The sequence below is a fragment of the Amphiura filiformis genome, chromosome 13 (genome assembly GCF_039555335.1).
Source record: "Amphiura filiformis chromosome 13, Afil_fr2py, whole genome shotgun sequence".
Classification (NCBI taxonomy): Eukaryota; Metazoa; Echinodermata; class Ophiuroidea; order Amphilepidida; family Amphiuridae; genus Amphiura; species Amphiura filiformis.
Window position 1 is genome coordinate 15,011,636 of NC_092640.1, and position 25,358 is coordinate 15,036,993.

At 38.4% G+C, this 25,358-nt stretch overlaps 1 protein-coding gene across 1 annotated transcript in view; it reads right to left on the reverse strand.

Annotated features, from left to right (window-relative positions):
- The window catches only part of LOC140168031 (fatty acyl-CoA reductase 1-like), a 59,767-nt gene that overhangs the window by 21,768 nt on the left and 12,641 nt on the right, over window positions 1–25,358 (reverse strand). Inside the window, exons 5-9 of the mRNA XM_072191334.1 lie at window positions 15,762–15,868; window positions 14,805–14,982; window positions 11,761–11,805; window positions 6,778–6,896; window positions 2,198–2,265 (exon numbers count right to left, since the gene is read on the reverse strand). Coding sequence (XP_072047435.1) covers window positions 2,198–2,265; window positions 6,778–6,896; window positions 11,761–11,805; window positions 14,805–14,982; window positions 15,762–15,868 — 517 coding nt within the window. The remainder of the gene's footprint in view (window positions 1–2,197; window positions 2,266–6,777; window positions 6,897–11,760; window positions 11,806–14,804; window positions 14,983–15,761; window positions 15,869–25,358) is intronic.

Consider the following 25,358-nt stretch of genomic DNA (forward strand, 5'->3'; position numbering starts at 1 on the left):
TTTGGTCTTTCACAGCATCCCGCGGAATCGCGCGAGAATAGGACTGAGCTTTGGCAAAAATTGCATTTCATAGTGAGCCTGTAGAAGGATTCAAATATCACAGATATACTTTTGCAAGTCATAATTATGGTTCTTTAATTGTGCTGTAAAGAGGGCTGAAACAACAACACCTTTGTAAAACGTACTCATTAACAACAATAAATCAACAAATTTTCAAAGTATATGATCCGTAGGCTGAACTTCTGTAAACCATCAAGGTGTTATTTTTCTAAAAATTTTTGATTTAGACAATCTTTTTGGCTGCCTCGGCAAACAATACTTAGTCAAATTAAACAGCCTCTGCCTCGAGCCAAAACAGTGGCCTTCCTGCACTATTCTAGCACACGTGGTGATAAGATGAAAAAATGAGCAGTTATATCGTTTGTAAAATGATGCAAGGGCTAACCCTAGTACAATGCAGCTTACTCAGTCTGGTCATACAGCATCTGAGGTGCAGCTACAGGATGATTCATTAGATTTACTCTTGACACACTCTTAATGGAATGAGCGTTTTGAGCGTTTCGACAGTATTTTTTGTGGGACATGAGAGCACATCAGACATATCGAATTGCATAGAGGTTATCCACTTCACTCATGTGTGACTTCTAACAAAAGGCGCTGATTCCCGTAGTATTCCTCATTCACACCAATTCAATGCACGACCTCGGAGTTACCTTTTTGCCAAATATTTTGTCAATACTTAAATAACATTTTGTTAAAATATTTGAAGCCAGCAAACACATAAATGTTCTTAAATTTTTTTTTCAAAACCTTTTAATAACATTTAAATGTCGGGTTATATAAAGGTCATGAAAACGTTTTTAAAACGTTATTGAAAATATTTGTGGCAAACATTTTTCGCAAAATATATTTTCAACCCCAAAATAACATTCTGTTTTCATCAACTGTTTTCAAGAACGTTTTTGGAATGTTATTAAAACGTTTTTATACCCTTTATATAACCCGGCATTTAAACGTTTTCTATAAAACATTTTTGTTTGCTGACAAGTAGATTATCAAAAAATGTTTTTAAGGTTATGAAAATGTTTTATACTCTTAATATACCCTTTGTATAACCCGACATTTAAACGTTTTCTGACAACCTTTTGCGAATGATGTCGAATATGTTTTGTGTTTGCTGGGTAGTCCTTCAAGGGGAGATGTTATTTAATGTAGTCCTGTGTATTTTTTACTGTGTAGTGCTACAAGGGTGGAGGTAGGTAAAAAAGCAGTCCTACAGGTATATGCCACTAATGCCTTCAGCAACTCAAATGGCCACAACATGCCAAGATTTCATGTAAAAACAAATAATGAATGTGTTTTCATTCGTAATATTTTCATTCTGTGAAAGATGGAATGATCCATGAATGGAACATTCCATCTTTCACCGAATAAGAATGTTCTTACATTGCATTTATAAACATTCATTATTTGTATAATATTTTTGCATATCCTAATCATTTTAAAATTTTGGATGGCACGGTGGCACAGCGGTATTGGCTCTGCCTAACAATTGGAGAATTGCAATTTGGAGCCCTGGTGGTACCATCGTATTAAAATGCATTTGGCAAGGTCTTTTGCCTTAATTGCCTGCCTCTACCCCGGTTGAAATGGGAAGCTGTTCTGAATATTATGCATTTAGCGTCGCCGAAAGGTATGAGCATGCTTATGGGCTTTGATTGTACTGCAGCTGACATATTCTAACGACAGCGGAATAAATGTAAAGCGCTTTGATACGTAAAAGGCGCTGTATAAATGACAACATTTTAACCTACAACAGGCAGCTTTGGGATACTCTGCACAATAAGCCCAATCGGCATTGTAACTTCCGGTTCTTGAGAGCAGTTTTGGGACACTTTGACCTCTGACATATCGGGAAAATTGCTATAATTATTACTAATTGATCTATTATTGTCACAATCTTATCACTAAAAATATTTATATTATAATTAATCTATAAAATAATTATGTTTTGGGGTTTTATTTTCATTCTTGTAAAACTTTTTAGATTATAATTTTGTACGCAGAAAAACAAATATTTCTGAATTTTCCCAATAGGTCAGAGGGCAAAGTGTCCTAAAACTTCAAAAACTGTCCCACGATGCATTGCAAACTTCCAATGCCGATTTGGCTTCTAATGGCAATATTTGAAACTTACTACAATCTCGATATCTGGTTGGGTTAGTTGCACTAGACACACAGTTGTATATTGGCACTGTATTAGGTCTGCAAGGCAAAAGAGGAAACAACAAAAAACAAAGTATAGATGCTAAAATTGAAGCTACGAGTATAAAAGATGTATGTGTATTGGGCCACAGCGGTCAGCAAAATTCTGTTAAGTGTGTTGAGGCTTGTAAATTTATTATGCTTATGCATAGCGCAGAAGCGCACTATAAATCACTCCGCCTTGTTTGTTCACGGAGTGAACATTTATCCCACTTGTACCTATATCTCGTATGCACAGTTTTTATCTTACTTACCGTATGTCTTGAATAACTATTGTAGCCCACCAACCAACCATGTGGTTAAGAGGCTAGTAAATAATTCTTAATATCTCACACCCTCGTCTTGGAACAGGTTCATCAGGTTTGGTAATTAACAAATGAAAAGTTTTTTTGTCAAAACCAGTTGAAGAAACTTACATTTCTTGCTGACAGTTTCGTCAGTTAACCACTGACTTTCTCCAAGCTTGGTATTGTTGTGATGATCAAACAGCTGATGACTGGCTGGAAGTTATATCACTTTCGGTAGCGATGTTAGTCTTGCTGATCTGAATTGATTCTTTTATCCATCTCGCTTTCCTATCACTTTCTCTCTCTAAGATTTTTGCCTCCCCCAATTGATAATATGATTAGCCCTGGCTACGTGGTTACTAATAGCTGAGTTCTTGAAATGGCTCTCGGATTCCTTTCTTTTTGATATTGTGTATTTTTGTTGACTCGCTTTCTCTGCCTCCCTTCTGTGTTCATCCATGCGGGTGCCAAAAGTTCTTTTTGTTTCACCAACATAAGTTAAGCAGTATACAGACTTTTTATTGTACGTACAATATTGTATGTACGTTATTTAATCTATTGCCATTCTATTTCCAGTAATTTTCAAGTTCTAACGAATGTTTGATGACGTAAAATCGATAATATATTTCTGCTAGATATTGTATGTAACATATTATCGAGATTTCATCATCAAACATTCGTTAGAACTTAAACATTACTGGAAATAGAATGGCAATAGATTAAATAACGTACATATTGTACATACAATATTGTACGTACAATACTCGGAGTCTGTATACGACTTTAGGTCGCAGCTACCGCAAGGGATTTTGTAGACACAATTAGGGGTTTTTACCGGCTCTTGCTTGTCTTTTGAGCGGACCACCATTTTTCGGATCGTGCTATGTGGTCTCATGGCCGTTGCGATATCATGTTTCTTGAGTGTTCTGCTAATTCTTTCTGACACTCCCGCTACAAAGGGGATCACTACTAGACCTTTACTTTTTGATCAAAAGTAGTGCTCTTATTTTTCTTAGTCTTTCTTTGTTGTTTTTCTTCCATTTGTTTCTTGACTCTGTCTATTGTCCATTTGTGATAGGAAAGCGAGATGGATAAAATAATCATTTCAGATCAGGAGAAGGGGGTGAGGAGTTATGAACAGAGACGAGGGGGTCTAGAATCTGAGTCACGTGTATGACCCACTGTTGGAGACTTGTAGTAAGACTAATATCGCTACCGGAAGTGATATAACTTCCCGCCAGTCATCAGCTGTTGGATCATCACAACAACACCAAGCTTCGAGAAAGTCAGTGGTTCACTGACGAAACTGTCATCAACTTAAAAAATGTAAGTTTCTTCAACTGGTTTTGACAAAAAAAAACTTTTCATCTCACACTCTCGTCTGTAGGCCTATGCCTTTATCTTAGCCCATTTAATCTTTAGTCTTTATCTAAAAATTATGTTTACAATTGGCTTAAACTAAAGCCATCACATGCTGACAATATGCATAACTGATTGGTTAATCAAAGCGAGTCTGGTCACTATGGTCAGTATAATTGGCTTACTTAGTGATAAGGCATATCATCTGTAAAGAAAACTATTCAACAAGCCACAATAGGCGATTTACTTCCAAAAAAGTTGAATATGAATGGTGCACAAAACTAAGTCCATTCTGTGTAGTAAATTGAATGTTTATTGAATGTGTAATTTGTTCACTTTCGTGATAAGGCATCTAGCATCTATAAGCCATTTCGCGCTGACGTGGTGCACGTTAGAACATGACCGTTGCTTGGTCAACTGGCTCACGCTTTCTTTGTTACGAACCACTGATCGAAATGATCACAATACAAAGCCTATGGCATATCATAATTCGGAATAGGTGTATGAGTCTATCATAATAGTACAAGGCGCTATCGGGTGATTTTTGAGTTAGGAATTGGTTTTGATACATTAGTGGAACCAATGTTTTGGCAGCCCTACACCTCAAATGATAAAACTAGAATTGGTCCCATTTTTTTCTATAATGGGCCCAAAAATTAAAAATTGGTCTATCATGTTGTAATATACCTCAAATTATTCCTCTCATTGCTAGGAATTAAAAAAAAGTCAACTGTCATTCTGCACTAGAAGGCTTAGTTCAGGATTTATAAAGTGAATAAGTCAAATGTCAAGTTTCAAATGCACCGATCCAATCGCAAGTTGTCTCAAATTACTCCTCTCGGCAATCGAAATAGGTAAATAATTTGTTTAAGAAATGTATAACCTCAGAATGGGACGAAATCATGGGTCAAATGTTATTTCTATTCGACTTTGGTTGCTGAAGGGGGACATGGCAATAAAAATTCCACCGAAATTGTGAATTAAGTATAATCGAGATCTCCTACATGAAGGGGAGTAATTTGAGACCAGTTTCGATGAAATCGGACCTTTTTTAAATTTTGACCTCTGTGTATGAAATTTTTGACATTTGATGTATCTGACCTTATAACTCCTGAACTAAGCGCTGTAGAAAAATATGACAATTAACTTTTGGGGGGTGCCCGCTACGACGGGACCCCTTATTTGGCTTGACTTTGCAAAATGCTTCTAATTTCGGTCTTGCTAGATTTACTTCGCAACTGTTTTGCTTAAAAGTATGCCCAGCTTAGAAATTAAAACACAACTTGCGTGTAATATGCACGGGATGAAATGACCGTGCGTCCGAGCTCGGACTGAGTTTACGAACCGCCAAAACGATGGCCTTGTGTAAATTGCCAAAATCCGTTGCATTTCCAACGGATTCTTCGCGGGCGGTATATATTCTATATATGGCAAATATGGATTCTTCGCGTGGGTATATTTTCCGTATATGGAAACTTATGAATATTTAACATTCACATAAATTATGATTACGCCGGGCATGACAATCCTGTTATCAACTAAACTGATATTAAGGGCGTTAGCTCTAAAAAAAATGGTAGGCCTTGTTATGTAAATAAGCAATTTCACGCTCCATGACTTTTATGCTAAATCCTTTCCCTATTTTCTGTGCACAAGGTTGTTCCTATACAGGTGAATGCACATGAAAAGAGTGCATCGCACGACTATAACGTGCGATGTTAATATTGCAATAGTTGAGGCAAAAATGTAATGATTACGTAATTGATACTCCACATCTGATCAGCTGTTTCAGAGAGTGATGCGATGTTGATGTCGATGTTGTTGAGCTCAATTAATGTAAACTATTAAATTTTAAATTGTAATTTTATTATTGAAGCAAGTATGGCATTTTCCCACCGTACCATTATTCGTCCGTCGAAATAGGTAGATGCTTGTTTTCGGCTGCCAATAAATTGGGCACCGCAGATTTTCGTCCCCAACAACGTCATGACGTACTGCAATGGACCAAGTTGGACACGATGTGTTTGTGAACTTGCCCATGCACTGGGTACGGAAAATCTGTTATTTTCCAATTTATACAATTTATACAAGGCCCTCGTCTCGCCCTACGAGCTCCCAGGCTCAACCCGAGTTCGATCGTTCAACTGTGGCCCTCATATCATTGACTTGGCGAGCCTAAAAGTAGTGATAGGATTCAAATGCTGGTCATGAGGGAGAAACTTAGAGGGCCTTGAACAAGGCTAAATCTTTCTTTGCTTACTATTCTAATGTTACATTATTGTTTTAAAGAACAAATTGTATCCAAACGGTTACATTTCAGCCCGGGGTGACACTTCTATATGAAATATAGGCATCCAGTGAGAGCAAAATATAAAAAATGTGGGGTCATTGCAAGGGTAAGATTGCGGTAAACGATTATCAACTTACTTGTGAACTATTGTTTGCCAGCCAGCCCCGATCATCATTCACTACATAATCTACCGGTGAAAAATTATCAACTTACTTGTGAACTATTGTTTGCCAGCCAGCTCCGATCATCATGTTCACTACGTAAACTACCGTTGAAAGATTATCATTTTACTTGTGAATTACATGGAAAAACAGTGCCATGATCGACGGGAATTATATAAATAAACATAATTTTTCACCAGGTTCGCCGTCGCCATCATTCACTACGTAATCTACCGGTGAAAGATTATCAACTTACTTATGAACTATTGTTTGCCAGCCAGCACCGATCATCATTCACTACGTAATCTACCGGTGAAAGATTAACAACTTATATATAAATAAACATAATTTTTTACCAGGTTCGCCGTCGCCATCATTCACTACGTAATCTACCGGTGAAAGATTATCAACTTACTTGTGAATTATTGTATGCCAACCAGCCCCAATCATCATGTTCACTACGTAGTCTACCGGTGTAAGATCGGCTACTGTATCTGCATCGGCTATCACGGCACGTAACATCCCCGTACCAGTCTGCAAAACATAAATAATTATACTGAAGATACAGCATGATTTACAAAAGTGTTGCTTCAGAAAGGAGCCATATTTTACCACTTCAGGCCAGTCCATGTTCTAATTCAAAACTCCAGTGTATTTCTTAATATTAATACATTGATCTTATAGGAAAAGAGTGTCGGGGGCCAATAATCACGTCTTTCTTTCCATGGGTCTTGCATTTCATGATTTAAGGGATGTGCCTATAGGAATAAAGACCAAACAAACATATTCTTGTTTATGCCGTAATATTGTAGTCTTTCAACCCTTTCACAACTTCAGCTGTGCAACTTACAAAAATTCCCGCTGAAAAGTGGTTCTTTTAATTTTAGAAAATAAATGAAAAATCGCTCTGGACTTTTAGTACTGATTATACTGTAGACGATCACAGACTATTCTGTACTGATCATACTATAGACTATTGTGACGTCATTGCCAGACAGTTTGTCTGTATTATGGCTATTGTTCCTTGTCTGGAAATATGTTCGGGCTTTATGTTATGTTCAGGGGCCGTGTTTTTAAAACTCCCGCCTCATCACAATGAGGCATAGGACAGTGTACTGATCGCATTGAGTTCAGTCAAGCATATATTCCAGACCAATCCCTTTTCGCCTCATTAAATATGTGTCAAATTAGGTCAGGGACGCTATTTATAATGGTTCGAATCCTTTTATTTGAGGTCAATAGATAAAAGAGAGGCATTGAATTGAATCAACACAGGTGTTGCTCTAGATATGATCATCAAATCTCCCATAGCAGATTTCACACAGGAGGCGGCTCTTGCTCATTCATAGCGCTCAAAATTCCATATTGTAATAATATTGGTGATTACAATCTTAGCAGCGGATAGGTGTGCGCCGTGTTCGGCTGCAACCGGCCTAGTTGATTCATAGCGCTATATAAATCTAACATGAATTTAATTTTGTATATATATTTTCAGGGCCGGATTTACCTTTTTGGGGCCCTGGGCCAGGCCAAAATTCGGAGGCCCCCAAACTCACCGTGGGGAAGGCATGTGCACTCAAGTGACCAAGTTTTGGTTTACAAATAAGGAGCCTACAATAAGATGGGTTTTACTAAGACATTTGCGCAAGAAGCGCGAGAAACATTTCGATTTCAGACAATTTTAGCCCAAAATAACTAAGGTGAATTTTGTTATAATTATAAAAGCCCAGTGGGCGCGAAGCGCGTAAAAAATGTTAGCATATTTTGGTGCAAAATATGGTGTATTCGGGCTAAAAAGAAACATGCACATGCCAAATTGGGCCCCCAGATTTCGGGGGCCCTGGGCCCTGGTCCATCTGACCCAATGGTAAATCCGGCCCTGCATATTTTATAAATATTTTTTGTTAACATTATCTAATGTGGTGCTTAGGACTACTACATGTGGAACCGATGCGAAAGGCCGGGTCTGCAAAATAATGATCAGTGCATGATGGCTGTAGAGATTTAGCCATGTCCATGTTCAGTGTAATCAAATGAAATACTAGGCCTATATAGCTGGATATCATAAAATCGTGGAAAATGGTATCGCCTATCGCAAACCACCAAATCTGTCGTAGGTTTGAATTGCCAATATAAAAACCCTGAATTTAGTGTCACACATCTACGACTTGGTTTGAAATAAGGCGAGCCTGACGCCAGCTGACGCCATTAACAGTTTTGGGAATATAGCACACCGTTCGGTGTGCAAACTTGTGCTAAAATGCAATTAAATAACTAAAATCGGATTACTGGAATAACACCAAACAGCAACGGACATTGAGTAAGGACTACGTGAGAAGTTTGGGGTAAGTAAAACATTTCCTTGTTATACAAAACAGCCAAAAAGCTGTCCAAAATTGCACAAGGCGATATATCTCGAAACTAAATTTTGAGAGGGCCTACGCCGATTCTTTTAATTCTAGTTTAAAATCTATCCGTCACCTGCAGTCTGATATGGTATCTATGGTTTCATCCAATTCTTGGGAACTAATGTGGAAGGTATGTTGGTTAAAAAACCCGATACTGTTAAAAATATCGGTATTTATGCAAGCGACATTTCTATCGTGTAAAATGCATTGAAAATTGTCGGCTAAAGAGTGCATAAATAAAAATCGCGAACAGTAAAATCAACAATAACTATCTACATTCCAAGCGGAAACGCTTTTCAAAAACATACAACCTTTTTTCGTGCAATCGCTGAAACCGAAATATGCAATTCTAGGCCATCTGTAAAAAGTGCGTGAACGTTTGTGACTATGAACTTGGGTCACCGAAACAAATGTTTATATTGGTGTCAGGCCTTTCAAATTGATACAATAATTAGCCCTACAATAATGGCTTTCATTTTAACCGTTATTTGTTAAACTGCGATTTTACTTTTTTAGAAATCAAAGAACGTATCAAAAAACTTTTTTGTAGATCGCTTAAAAATGGCCCCATGCCTTAAGGGGGTTCGAAACGATGTTTCTGGAAAACAGAAACTGAATTTAGAACCATTTGAATAGATTGAATAAGTTAAGCTAAATACACTGAGCAAAATAGTTTTTGTTTGAAGGAAATCGGACATACGGTTGTCAAGATATGCATGTTTTTAGTTTCTTTGTATTCTATTGTTTTTGCCAATATGTGACCGTACACCACGAATGAGCCGTAAATGTCCTCAATTGTATTCTGAGTTACAGTGTAAAATGGGCATGAAGGTCATATTCATAGGTATTTCAATTTGGTGCTACGTGTATCTCATTAAATGAGGTACACGTAGCACCAAATTGAGGTACCTATGAATACGACCTTCATGCCCATTTTACACTGTAACTCAGAATACAATTGAGGACATTTACGGCTCATTCGTGTATGTATTATCATATATTGATGAAGTTAATGAGAAAAATTGGCAAAATGTGCTCATGAATATTCATATTTGCCAATATTATACCAATATCTTATGAATAAACCTTCATACTACTTTTATTTTATATGGTTTTGACATGAAACTTTGCCAATGTGTTTCTATGGCCTAATTAATTATGCAAATATGCAAATTAGATTTGCGGGAAAATAACATATTAAAGGTTTAGGTCATAGAGACACATTGGCAAAGTTTCAGGTCAAAATTCTTAAAGGTAAAAGTAGTATGAAGGTTTATTCATAAAATATTGGCAAAATATTGGCAAAAATTAATATTAATGAGCACATTTTGCCAATTTTCTTCATTAACTTCATCAATATATTGGCAAAAACAATAGAACACAAAGAATCTTTCAACAGCAATATCTCAAAAACCGTTTGTCCGATTTGGCTCAAATTTTAGAATAAAGATTATTTTGCATATCTCTCTGCAACAAGTCTATTTTAATCTCAATCAGAGCAACTTGATTTTGCCTTTCGTACCACCTTAAGATTAATAATATAACACAATAAAAGTTTGGAGATTTCCCCCATCCCAAGAAACATCATGAGCGTGTGGAGGAAATTGGTGACACCGGGTGTATATTTCAATCGAAGTCACCTGTTCAAGTAACCTCACTGGAATTTCACACTTCCTGTGTGAGAAATTATTTTAATAATCTCTCACACATGAAGTGTGACATGACTTTGCTCGCCCTATTTCTTTTTAAAGGAATTTTTATTTAAAAAAAGTCATGTCCTCCAAAGGGGTCCGGGTGAATGGATTTCAACTGTTGTAGCTTTTCCGTACATTTACATGTTAATGTTACAATAGGACTTACGATGGATAGGATTTGAAATTGGTGATAGCAAACCTCATTTGAAAATTAGAGATAGCAAACCTCCTTTGAAATTAGAGAAAATAAACCTTATTTGAAATTAGAGATAACGAACCTTATTTGAAATTAGAGAAAGCGATATATCATTTGAAAAGATAGCGAACCTCATAAGAAATTAGAGATAGCGAACCTCATTTGAAATTAGAGAGAGTGAACCTCATTTGAAAATAGAAATAGCGAACTTTATTTTAAAATGAGCCAAATGGTCAATTTTTGTCAAATCTGATTTTTTGCCATATTTGTAATGTTTACAAAGGTCGCAACCTAATTAGATTCAGCCAAATTCATTGCATGTTTAGGACAATAGAGGAAGTTTGACTTTAAATCCCCCCTTGAACACCACAGTTAAGCAGCTGAAAGTGAGATTTCTCGCATAATAATGTTGTATAATAATTAATATTTGGCAAAAAATAAAAGTAGCTGAAAGTGAGATTTCTTTCATTCTACCTCATAAGTTTGGCTTAAAATGGCCATAATAATGTTGTATAATAATTAATATTTGGCAAAAAATAAAAGTAACCAAATTAACCCGAAATCATGTAGAGCTTTAATGAAGAAAAGAGTTTCGAAATCGGCAACAGGGTCGGGTTTTTTAATTACATATTCAAAACATTGAAAAATGGTTTTTATAATGCTTACGTGTTTGGTGGCATAATTAAATGACTGTGTCCCTTTAAGGGGGTACTACACCCCTCGATAAATTTGTGTCTATTTTTGCATTTTTCTCAAAAAATAATAACACACTGGTCACAAAAGTTATGTATATTATTGGGGCAAGGAATCCAATTACTACATTGGAATTTCAGTGTCCCAAGACAAGTGGTTTGTTATTTATGATAAGAAAAGAGGTATTGCTAGAATGTACCTCATTTTCTATCATATAAACTGAACCGCTTGTCTTTAGTCACTGAAATTTCAGTGTAGTAATCGGATTCCTTGCCCCAATAATATACATAACCTTTGTTATCAGTGTGTTATTATTTTTGAGAAAATGCAAAAATAGTCACAATTTACCACAGGGTGTAGTACCCCTAAATAATATCCCCAATTTGTCTAAAGTCGTATTTACTTACTGCTATAAATAGTCCACTAATCCCATTGTAGTTATCAATCCAGCCCTGCAAAAAAATGAAATAATAATTATCAATGTGTTGAACTAAACCAAAATCATAAAACACGTATTCTAAAACACAAGCACTGAGGACACCACGCTTGATATGCGAGTCATACCAGGTTTTTGTTTTATATTTTAAGTGTCTGGGAGTCTGCGTCAATCGATACGATGTTGAAATCAGCACAATTCAGAGATAGGCCTACACCTTTTTGCTTTGAAATTTTTATTTTTTTCAGTGATGTCGGATAAAACATGGTGCTTGGATATACTTTGAAAAAATCCTGGTGTTAAAATTAGGCATGAACTTACAGCGTGTTTATAGTGAGCGCAGATGTGCGGTATATTGCGGTATAATTTCTATCCGGTCAGAAATTATCCGGAAACTTGCTCACTATAAACACATCCAGTATTTTGTATGTACCGCACATCGATTTGCTGCTCAACCGATGGATATTGGCGCGAGATACTTGCACTATAAATACACGAGAATAAATTGTGTGCTGTAAAACCGGAAGTAGTAGATTCTATATACATGATGCGTAGGATGCGCGCAGGGCGTTCGGAACGCTTCTCACCGCCTAGAGTTATCAAAACAGAAGCTACCATGATGGGGTCATGTCTACAGTAGAATTCACCACGACCTTTGCAGGACTTAAACCCCATTAAAAGCTATTAAACCAAGATACCACTCATTGAAAACAGCTCAACTGATTAAATCAGCTCTTCTCTGGTTAAATCTACACGACACATGTTTCTGTTTTACCTGTGCAATGAGCAATGAGCTGGTATTATAGTTTCAGTTGGGTGAACGATCATAAAGCGAACGCAAGGTAACACTATTGTGTACGCTTTTGTTTACGAAATGAGACAATAGTGTGCTTATTGTTAACCAACGTTCTTGAAAATGAGAAGCATAATGGTGTGCAGACTTAACACGGTTTGGAAATAATTTCTTTATATTTTTGGTGTTATCTGTCGTTTACATATCCTTCCTAAAACACAAAAGTGCGAATATTTACAAACACCTAAATTAGCTAAAAATTTAGGACATGTTACAAAACTATATGTTCTCGAATTTCAGAGAATACTTTAAACATTGGCCGGTTATTTTTCACACAGTGACGTTAACTAGGCAATGTCCTATTACCTATAACATACACTAAAACACCAAAGTGCGAATATTTCCAAACACCTAAATTAGCTAAAAATTTAGGACATGTTACAAAACTATATTTTCTAGAATTTCAGATAATACTTTAAATATTGGCCGGTTATTTTTCACACAGTGGCGTTAATTAGGCAATTGCCTATACTTCTAACATACACTACTTGTAGAGGTCACGCGTGAATTGTGAGAGCTCTGTGTATTGTGTATGCCCTATAGGAAAACGGACAGTAACTGCAGTATGCATGTTTGCCGCCATGGTAATACTGTTGATTGGGCTGTTTATAGCCCGCGCCACAATATTTACATATTCCCCGTGTGACATCGGGGACATTGCAAATGTACGGTAATGTTAGTTGGTATATAATTTGTGTGCGGTAACTGTATCTCACTATAAACAGCAAGAGTTTCGGTATATATACAAGGACTATCGTATACGGTACGGTATATTCTCCTAAATTTAAACTATTCAGTATCAATACAGGCAAAGATTTATATGTTATCAAATAATGGACATTTAATTGATATCATAACTAATTTAGTAAATTAATTTTCTTGTGCACAAACCCAAAATATTTAACTCACTTGACGGTTTCGCCTATCATGGTCGATAGGCATCATCAGAATGATGTTGGTCGATCCTTACTTCCGGTAGGACGAATTCCGACTGCAGAGGGTGTATTTACAGTCAGGAGAGGATCATACACGTGACTAAGGTAGTGGGCCCCCTCGTCTCTGTTCATGACATTAGGAGACGAGGACCCAAATTTGTTTCTATTGTCCAAGCTGATCTGTGCCCCTGACACCAGTTGACCAGCCTCCTGAGTCGGGAGTTATTAGCTACATGTACTACAGTCGAGGGCGGAGCATTACAATTTTTAAAGGGGTGAGCATATTTTGTGCCTGATTTACTGGAATATTTGCGCGGGAAACACTCAAAAGATTTGAAATTTGTAGCCACAAATGAAGGTTAATATTGGTATTTGACGGACTAGTGCATGCGAAGCGCGCAAAATACAGCGTTTTAGGACTAAAAGGAAAGACGCACAGGGCAATATTTGCTTTAACTTTGCTTCTATTAGGATTCATAGCGGGACAAATTTGGGACGGCACGTCCCCTCCCCACACACATACACCTACACACCACCACCTCCACCCCAACCGCTTGGGTGGGGTTTGTTGAGAAAGGACCTTTTCAACCAAATCGACGGTAATAACTCTTGTAGTGAGGGATCAACATTTAACCACAAATTGCCTCAGGCAAAACTCACTTCTTGGGAACCAAAGTCATTTTTATGTAACTCATTGACCCATTTGTGTTATATACTGCCTCTATTTATGACATTCCTGTGATCTGGTCAACTCATTGACAGATACGAATCTCAGGAGGGAATTCAATTTTTGATCAATTCTCGCCAGGTAGTGAAACATAATGAAAAATTCAGTCTAGGTCAAAAGGTGTGTAAATGCCTTTTTGTGTAAAATAGCTTGTATGTTACCAAAATAACATATATTTTTACACATTTTACACTGTGAAAAATATGCGCTACCTTAACAAACAAGAGGGCAGAGGGCCGGCAGATACTTGAAGAATTGGCGGGCTTTCAAGTTAAGGTCCTCGGACATAATAGTTTTACATGTTCGGACATAAACACACACCCTAATATCCCGCTCATGCACACACCCCCACCTATAACAAATTTGCAAACACGTGCACCCCAGGGATGTAATTTCAGCGAAAATCAGAGAATGGATTCTCGAAATGATTCTCCTAAAATTGGTTCAGTCCGAGAATCGATATTGACTTGAGTATATAGATATATTTTATAAACACTCACCGGGAACGGATCTTTCCACGTTGCTCCTACAATTGACGGTCTGACGATGCACAGAGGTAAACCGGCGCCCTCTTCTACGAATACGTGTTCTGCGATGGATTTAGTGAAGGTGTATGTATTTGGTCTGTTTCCTATGATTTTTGGCGTCAGCATTGTAATCATCTCATCTGACATCCATCTGAAAAGTGAGATGAAAAAAAAAATTTGCCTCCCTGATTAGTAAAAAAAAATTTCCCCACCCAAATATGTATAAAGGTATACATTAAAATTTAAAATAGAAGATTCGCCGCGGTAGGCGGCGAAAAAAAAAATTCTGCCAAAGGTAGCAAAAAAAATCCACCTGACCCATGCCCCCCCCCCCGAGAATCTAATGGTGCGTCCCTAATAATTTCATCATGTAACGCACGATACCAGGGTATAATCAAAAACCGAACTAAAAAGACTAGTTTGCGTCAGGCGTCAAGGCAAAGGCGCGGTGTGGTTGGTTGCTGACCTGCGCAGTACAGCATTTCGGTCTAGTTGACAGGACGTCGTACGCAAGTTAGTCTTTTTAATTCGGTTTTTGATTATAGTGACACTCATTATAATTATTTGCCTGAGCAGCAACTGTGATCTTTTCCATGTCCCCTAACAGTGGCGTAGCGTGTGTCATCATATTGGGGGGTGCACCGACCATAATTGGGGTGGGGGAACCGGGTCTAATTAGGAAGCACAAGTTGTTTGTTTGCAATTTTCCTAAGGGATTTTCTAAATTTTGCAATCGTATAAAAAATGTAAATATCCAGGGTGAAAGGTCAATCCCAAGTCTCATAATTTACCAAAAGTAGACCCAGAACCTAGTGTCTATCCTGCCCAAAACTAGACATAATTATGCACCGTGTACTTTTGCTGTTCCCGAACGTTATATACGTGTGCCTTCGCTGTAATTTGAAAGGAAATTTAATTGAAAACACTTACTCTGTTGAATTCATAAGTTTGTAGGGATCTACAGGTGGCGGGTATACGACTTCATCTATGTGGGTTCTGTCACAGTTGGCGTATGCTGTGGACACATGGACAAACACCTGCATTGGAATAGACAACAATAGAATTTAACAAATGAAGTTGTAACACTTTTATATAGTCCCATCTCCCTTTAATACCCGGACCACTTTTATCAGGACCTCTCTGTTATCTGGCCTTGTGATCATAGTAAAATGTTTGAAACCTTTATTTAAGAGGAAGCCCCACCTGAACAGTTCTTCTGGGTGAATTAAACCAAGCCTGGGTATCAAATTAATCAGTGACAAGGTTTATTTGAATTTTACAGGTGCTAATTGATGCAATAACATTAAAACATCGATTAGCACCTGTTAAATTCAGAGATAACCTTGTCACTGATTAATTTGATAACCAGGCGGATTTGGTTCTCCCCAGAAGAACTGCTCTGGCGGGGCTTCCTCTTTATACGAAGCATTTAGAACTAGAAGGCTATATATTTGTACACAAATACGGCTATACCCGCATGTTATCGGTGTACCCAAACTTACAGTCCTTATTTGCTGAGGACTTAAAATAAAGAAATTGTAAAAAGTCGCCCAATTGGGCAGAAAATGTGTAAAAAGTTAAAGTCCAAGTCACAAGCTTTAATTGAATGTAGGTTGCACTGTCGTAGCACTTAAAATAAAGAAATTGTAAAAAGTCCCCTCCCAGGGAAGTCATCTATCTTACTCTCCATAGGTTGCTGTTGTCAGTATCTCTTACTCACAGTGAGGCTATGCAATATGATTAGGGAAAAGATTCCAGAGGGAGCATGTAAATTAAATGGACCAGCCATTTCAGAACAGCCAATGGGTATGTAATTTAACTGGAACAGCCTTAACTCTTCCTGATGGTATTTCCGATTTCCATCATCTATATTATAATACGGATCTGTCTGTTTAGTCCTACGTGTGTGTGGTGGGTGGGTGTTAGTAACAATAATTCTCAGGTGATATCGGTGTATGTAAATTAAACGGAACAGCCTATTTTGGGGCCACTTCAGAGGGAGTATGTAAATTAAATGGAACAGCCAATGGGTATGTAATTTAACTGGAACAGCCTTAACTCTTCCTGATGGTATTTCCGATTTCCATCATCTATATTATAATACGGATCTGTCTGTTTAGTCCTACGTGTGTGTGGTGGGTGGGTGTTAGTAACAATAATTCTCAGGTGATATCGGTGTACAAATTCTGAGCCCGGAAGCTGCTTTATTTGACGAGAAACGGCCGGCCCTTTGTTTTAACATTTGGGGCCATGGGGCCCATATTATGTGACATATGGGGATCTTATATACATATGACAATATAACACTGAAGACCTATCTGTGTACTAAATCTGAACACTGTAGCTACTTTATTTGCTGAGAAACGACCGGCCCTTTGTTTTAACATTTGGGGCCATGGGGCCCATATTATGTGACATATGGGGATCATATATACATAGAACAATAGAATACTGAAGACCTATCTGTGTACAAAATCTGAGCACTGTAGCTACTTTATTTGCTGAGAAACGACCGGCCCTTTGTTTTAACATTTGGGGCCCTGGGGCCCATATTATGTGACATATGGGGATCATATATACATATGACAATATGATACTGAAGACCTATCTGTATACTAAATCTGAACACTGTAGCTACTTTATTTGCTGAGAAACGGCCGGCCGTTTGTTTTAACATTTGGGCCTCTGGGGCCCCTAGCCTTAAACATCTGGGGCCAAAATGGGCAAAAGGCACATTTACAACTTAGGGCTCATACATGTACCACATATGAGCCCTAGTGCCCTTATAGTTTTAGAGCTAGCCTTGTCAATCTGTTGCCCCTTATTTTAACATTTGGGGCCCTGGGGCCCATAATATATGACATATGGGGCTCATGTAAACTTGTATATATAGAGTACCCCTGGGGCTATCAGTGTACCAACTCAGGGCCGTGAGGCTGCTTTATTTGATGAGAAACGGCATGCTTTGTATTTTAACATTTGGGCCCCTGGGGCCCGTGACCTTTGACCTCTGGGGCCAAGATGGGCAAAAGGCACTTCTACGGGGTAGGGCCAATGAGTGTACCACATATGGGCCCTGGGGCCTTTGTAGTTTTAGCGCTAGCCTTGACAGAATGATGTGTTTGATGGGAAAAGAAGGAGAAGGAGAGGAAACCACAGAATGGGAATATACCCGTTCATGCTGCGCATGCGGGTATAAGGAGAAGAAACCACAGGATGGGAAGATACCCTGCATGCTATTGCATGCGGGTATAAGAAGAAGAAGGCTATATAGTAGAGTAAAGTTACCACATGTCCCCAAAAAAATGCAACAGAAGGTTTTTTGGTATTTTCTTGCAGTATAAGGTCTAACAAATAATATATCAAAAGTTTAGAAAAATTGAACTTGGGCGAAGGGTCCAAATGTGACGTAATCAAAATGGCCGCCAAAAGCTGGAAAAATACCCATTAATCTACTGATTTCATCAATTTTTCACTCGTTATTGTGGGTTCCACTGGTGACAACTTTGTTCAGAAGTACATTACTGGATGTAGTAATGAATCTCTATATTGTGGAATTCAGATGGTTCAATTTGACAGCCATAATGAATTTCAAAATGGCCGCCATTTTGGTATTTTGGCTTATGAAGTCAAATCATGCACATAATTGTAAGTAGAACTTAAGGCGTTAGATTTTCTAGAATAGTCAATATCCTTTGCACCAATATTCCCATTCAAATTTATATAGAGGTAGGCATACAAACCAAATTGGCAGCAAGAGTGAATTTCAAAATGGCCGCCATTTTGGTATATGTTGCCTTATTGAGTTTAATTATGCACGTATTGTAACTTGAAACTTAAAGTGACAGAACTTTTAAAATAACCAACATCATTTGCACCTATAGCACCGTTAATATTATGCTTTCAAGTAGGCATATATACCGACTAGCTTTTCTGTACCTGGGGTGTTGAGCCGTAACTAGAAGAAGATGATGTACCAATTTGGCAGCCATATTTACATTTCAAAATGGCTGTCAGCTATAATCACCATTATAAAAATCAATAGTATATTCTTGAAGTAACACATAATTCATCTTGCTATACCACGATGCGATGCCTTTGTTTGCAGTAGTAACATCAACCACATTGTATTATACATATATGTTGGAATAATTAGTTGTCATCATCATCATCATCATCATCATCTGAGAATAATTCTTGATCCATATTCTCACATTGGCCTATGTGTCTACATGCTCCAGTGCAATTGAGTCTATTCTTTCTGCAGCTACATTTCACTGTGATGCATCCTGCAGAACAATTGCATCGAATCATCTTCAGCAAAGATTCTGGTGCTGGACTTCTTTTCATCATAAGTGGAACACATTTGTCACCTTGAACAATCCATCTCCATTAAGTTGGATTCATACCATCACTTTTACCCGTCCAATGCATGACCTGTAGATACGTTCTCCTGGAGTAAAGCTTTGCAGCTGTGGGTGGAAGTCTTTCAGGTTTAACAAAGCTCTTTGCTGTACAAACCTTTTTGGAAAGAAAGTTGTAGCGTAAAGACTCTGATTGCTGACCATTAAACAGGGATACATTGTTCTGCAGCCTTCACTTTCTACATATTCTTGTTCAATACTGTGAATGCAAAATGCCTTGTGACAAACTTGTAATACAGGATCACCATTGATGATTTTGTGCAATACAGACTTCATACCTACGCCAAATATTCTTGAAGTAGTGTCACAACCTGAAAATGCATGGGCAAACCACATATCCAAACAAATGCCATCACTGAGTAAGCGTTTCTTGCCAGCAAATTGCCAGCATCTAATATGTTTACCTTATTTGCAACCCGACTCTTGCGGCGCTGATGCGTGTTATCCTTTGTGCTTGGTCCACCAGTGTATCCATCAAAGACAACCGTGGTCTTGCCATATTGATCAAATGTGAAAGATGCATAATTATCAGCAATGGTGCTTCCTTCTGCCCACAAGTGATGTAGAAGAGAACCTTCATCAAGAACATAGTGATCAGTCCTTGGAACTGTCTCAGGAGCATGGCTTGTAGTAGTGGTGCTTTATCTGGCTTATGTAAAACATACTCTGCTTCAAACAAAGATGGTGGATATGGTGATAGTTCATGATAAACTTCCTCATCTAAGCACAGATCTCCAGATTGTGATACAACCAGGAACCTTTGAAACAACAGAGCTGTAGCAATGGTTTGGTCATCAGTGACCTGGACCTTACATTTTGACTCTAGCCTACCATATGAAAGGACAGCCTGTCTTTCCATTTGTTTGACTGTATCTTTACCTACTTTGAACAGGTTTTGCACATTAACATCCTCATCAGCATTTATCCCTTGCATCTGCTTGGACTGTCAAGGTCACTGATGATCAAACCATTGCATCACTATTACATGCCATACAGGATCGTGCGACTTATCAGAGGCTGATAGCCCTGAGACAATTCCAAGGACTGATCAATATGTTCCTCTTCTGATAATCATCATCTTTCACAAGAGTCGGGTTGCAAATAAGATATACATATCAGATGCTAGCAGAAAGAAGCATTCTTCTCAAATGATCTGAACAAACAGATTCTCATTAAACTAATTGGAGACCGTATGCAACAGAAAGGATACCATGTGATCCACACTGAAGAAGATGCACATGTTGATACAGTGAAAGCAGCAGTCGCAATGACGTCATTTAAGTCAACAACCCTAATTGTAGAACACACATCTGTTGGTATTACTTCTTCATTATGCAGAAAAGGACAGTAAGGACTTGTTAAGGACTTGTACTTTCTGTCTGTCTGACATTTGTTCGGATTTGTTGTTTGCCCATGCGTTTCCAGGTTGCGACACTACTTCAAGAATATTTGGGGTAGGCAAGTCTGTATTCAACAAAATCATCATTGGTGATCCTGTATTTCAAGTTTGTTCCAAGGCATTTTCAATATGGATCAAGAATATGTATTAAGTGAAGGCTGCAAAGCAATGGTGTCTAATGGTCAGCAATCAGAGTCTTTGGAATCCTTACTCTACATGTTTCTTTCCAAAAAGGTTTGCACAGCAAAGAGTTTTGTTGAACCTGAAAGACTTCCACCCACACCCTCTGCTGCAAAGCTTCAATTCAGGAGAATGTATCTACAGGGCATGCATTGGATGTGTAAAAGTGATGGTATGAATCCAAGTGACTGGCACCAGCACCAGAATCATTGATGAAGATGATTCGATGCAATTGTTCCGCAGGATGCATCACAATGAAATGTAGATGCAGAAAGAATGGACTCAATTGCACTGGAGCATGTGGACACATATAGGCCAATGTGAGAACATGGATCAAGAACTATTCTCAGATGATGATGATGATGATGATGATGATGACAACCAACAGACATGCATAATACAATGTGGTTGATATATACTACTGCAAACAAAGGCATCGCATCGTGGTATATCAAGATGAATTTTGTGTACTTCAAGAATATACTGCAAGCAACATATCTTATCTTATCTGATTATAGCTGACAGCCATGCTATATGGCTGCCAAATTGGTACATATGCCTACTTAAAAGTGTAATTTTAATGGTACTATGGGTGCATAGGATGTTGGTTATTTTAGAATTTCTGTCGCTTTAAGTTTCAAGTTGCAATAAGTGCATAGTTTAAGTCAATAAGCCAACATATCAAAATTAAGATTTGATTTAAATCTGGTCAACCAGACATACCTATTTTTGACGGACGAACCTATCATATCAAAATGGTGGCCATTTTGAAATTCACTCTTGCTGCCAATTTGGTTCATATGCCTACCTCTACATAAATTTCAATGGAATATGGGTACAAAGGATATTGGCTATTTTAGAAAAGCCAACGCTTGAAGTTTCGCTTTACAATTATGTGCATGATTTGATTTTAAATGTCAAAGTACCAAAACGGCGGCCATTTTGAAATTCATAATGGCTGTCAAATCGATCCATCTGAATACCACAATATAAAGATTTATTACTATACAAGTTACAATACGTGCATAATTAAACTCAATAAGGCAACATATACCAAAATGGCGGCCATTTTGAAATTCACTCTTGCTGCCAATTTGGTTTGTATGCCTACCTCTATATAAATTTGAATGGGAATATTGGTGCAAAGGATATTGACTATTCTAGAAAATCTAACGCCTTAAGTTCTCCTTACAAATATGTGCATGATTTGACTTCATAAGCCAAAATACCAAAATGGCGGCCATTTTGAAATTCATTATGGCTGTCAAATTGAACCATCTGAATTCCACAATATAGAGATTCATTACTACATCCAGTAATGTACATCTGAACAAGATTGTCACCAGTGGAACCCACAATAACGAGTGAAAAATGGATGAAATCAGTAGATTAATGGGTATTTTTCCAGATTTTGGCGGCCATTTTGATTTCGTCACAGTTGGACCCCTCGCCCAAGTTCAATTTTTCTAAACTTTTGATATGTTATTTATTAGACCTCATACTGCAAGAAAATACCAAAAAACCTTCTGTTGCAATTTTTTTGGGGTCATGTGGTAGCTGTGTCATATTTTGATCCTACTAATATATTTGTACACAAATACGGCTATACCCTCATGTTATCGGTGTACTCAAACTTACAGTCCTTATTTGCTGAGGACTTAAAATGAAGAAATTGTATGTGTAAAAAGTGAAAGTCCAAGTCACAAGCTTTAATTGAATGTACGTTGCACTGTCGTAGCACTTAAAAATTAAGAAATTGTAAAAAGTCCCTCCCAGGGGAGTCGTCTCTTACTCTCCATAGGTTGCTGTTGTCAGTCTCTCTTACTCACAGTGAGGCTATGCAATATGATTCAGGGGAAACTATTCCAGAGGGAGTATGTAAATTAAATCGAACAGCCATTTCAGAGCGAGTATGTAAATTAAACGGAACAGCCTTTTGGGGGCCATTTCAGAGGGAGTATGTAAACTAAATGGAACAGCCATTGGGTATGTAATTTAACTGGAACAGCCTTAACGCTTCACGCTGGTATTTCCAATTATGATATAATACGATCTGTCTGTTTAGTCCTACGTGTGTGGGGTGGATGGGTGTGTGGGTGTTAGTAACAATATAATTCTCAGGTGCTATCTGTGTACAAATTTTGAGCCCGGAAGCTGCTTTCTTTGATGAGAAACGACCCGCCCTTTGTTTTAACATTTGGGGCCCTGGGTCCCATAATATTTGACTTATGAGGCCCATGTACATAATTATGTTGAAGCCCTATGTTTTAGCGTTTGGGCCATGTGGCCCATATTATGTGACATATGGGAGTTACATATACATATGACAATATGATACTAAAGACATATCTGCTCACCAAATCTGAACCCTGTAGCTACTTTATTTGCTGAGAAATGGCCGGCCCTTTGTTTTAACATTTGGGACCCTGAGGCACCTAGCCTTGTACATCTGGGGCCAAAATGGGCAAAAGGCACATCTACAACTTAGGGCCCATACATATGCCACTTATGAGCTCTAGTGATCTTGTACTTTTAGAGCTAGGCTTGTCAATCTGTTGCACCATATTTTAATATTTGGGCCCTTGGGGCCCACAATATATAACATATGGGACTCTTGTATATTTGTAAATATATAGTACCCCTAGGGCTATCAGTGTACCAACTCAGGGCCCTGATGCTACTTCATTGGATGAGAAACGGCGTGCTTTGTATTTTCACATTTGGGCCCCTGGGGCCCGTGACCTTTGACGCCAAGATGGGCAAAAGGCACTTCTACGGGGTAGGGCCCATTAGTGTACCACATATGGGCTCCAAGGCCTTTGTAGTTTTAGCGCTAGCCTTGACAGAATGATGTGTTTGATGGAGAAGGAGGAGGAGGAGGAGGAGAAGAAGAAACCACAGGATGGCAATATACCCGTCCATGCTTCGCATGCGGGTATAACTAGAAGGCTATATATTTGTACACAAATACGGCTATACCCGCATGTTATCGGTGTACCCAAACATACAGTCCTTATTTGCTAAGGACTTAAAATAAAGAAATTGTAAAAACTCGCCCAATTGGGCAGAAAATGTGTAAAAAGTGAAAGCCCAAGTCACAAGCTTTAATTGAATGTAGGTTGCTCTGTCGTAGCACGTACAATAAAGAAATTGTAAAAAGTCCCCTCGCAGGGGAGTCGTCTCTCTTACTCTCCATAGGTGGCTGTTGTCAGTCTCTCTTATTCACAGTGAAGCTATGCAATATGATTAGGGGAAAACTGTTCCGGAAGGAGTATGTAAATTAAATGGAACAGCCATTTCAGAGGGAGTATGTAAATGAAACGGAACAGCCTATTCTGGGGCCATTTCAGAGGGAGTATGTAAATTAAATGGAACAGCCAATGGGTATGTAATTTAACTGGAACAGCCTTAACGCTTCACGCTGGTATTTCCAATTACCATCATATAATATTATAATACGGATCTGTCGTACGTGTGTGGGGTGGGTGGGTGTATGTTAGTAATAATATAATTCTCAGGTGCTATCTGTGTACAAATTCTGAGCCCGGAAGCTGTGTTATTTGACGAGAAACGGCCGGCCCTTTGTTTTAACATTTGGGGCCCTGGGGCCCATAATATTTGACGTATGAGACCCCTTTGTTTTAACATTTGGGGCCATGGGGCCCATATTATGTGACATATGGGGATCATATATACATAGAACAATAGAATACTGAAGACCTATCTGTGTACAAAATCTGAGCACTGTAGCTACTTTATTTGCTGAGAAACGACCGGCCCTTTGTTTTAACATTTGGGGCCCTGGGGCCCATATTATGTGACATATGGGGATCATATATACATATGACAATATGATACTGAAGACCTATCTGTATACTAAATCTGAACACTGTAGCTACTTTATTTGCTGAGAAACGGCCGGCCGTTTGTTTTAACATTTGGGCCTCTGGGGCCCCTAGCCTTAAACATCTGGGGCCAAAATGGGCAAAAGGCACATTTACAACTTAGGGCTCATACATGTACCACATATGAGCCCTAGTGCCCTTATAGTTTTAGAGCTAGCCTTGTCAATCTGTTGCCCCTTATTTTAACATTTGGGGCCCTGGGGCCCATAATATATGACATATGGGGCTCATGTAAACTTGTATATATAGAGTACCCCTGGGGCTATCAGTGTACCAACTCAGGGCCGTGAGGCTGCTTTATTTGATGAGAAACGGCATGCTTTGTATTTTAACATTTGGGCCCCTGGGGCCCGTGACCTTGACCTCTGGGGCCAAGATGGGCAAAAGGCACTTCTACAGGGGTAGGGCCAATGAGTGTACCACATATGGGCCCTGGGGCCTTTGTAGTTTTAGCGCTAGCCTTGACAGAATGATGTGTTTGATGGGAAAAGAAGGAGAAGGAGAGGAAACCACAGAATGGGAATATACCCGTTCATGCTTCGCATGCGGGTATAAGGAGAAGAAACCACAGGATGGGAAGATACCCTGCATGCTATTGCATGCGGGTATAAGAAGAAGA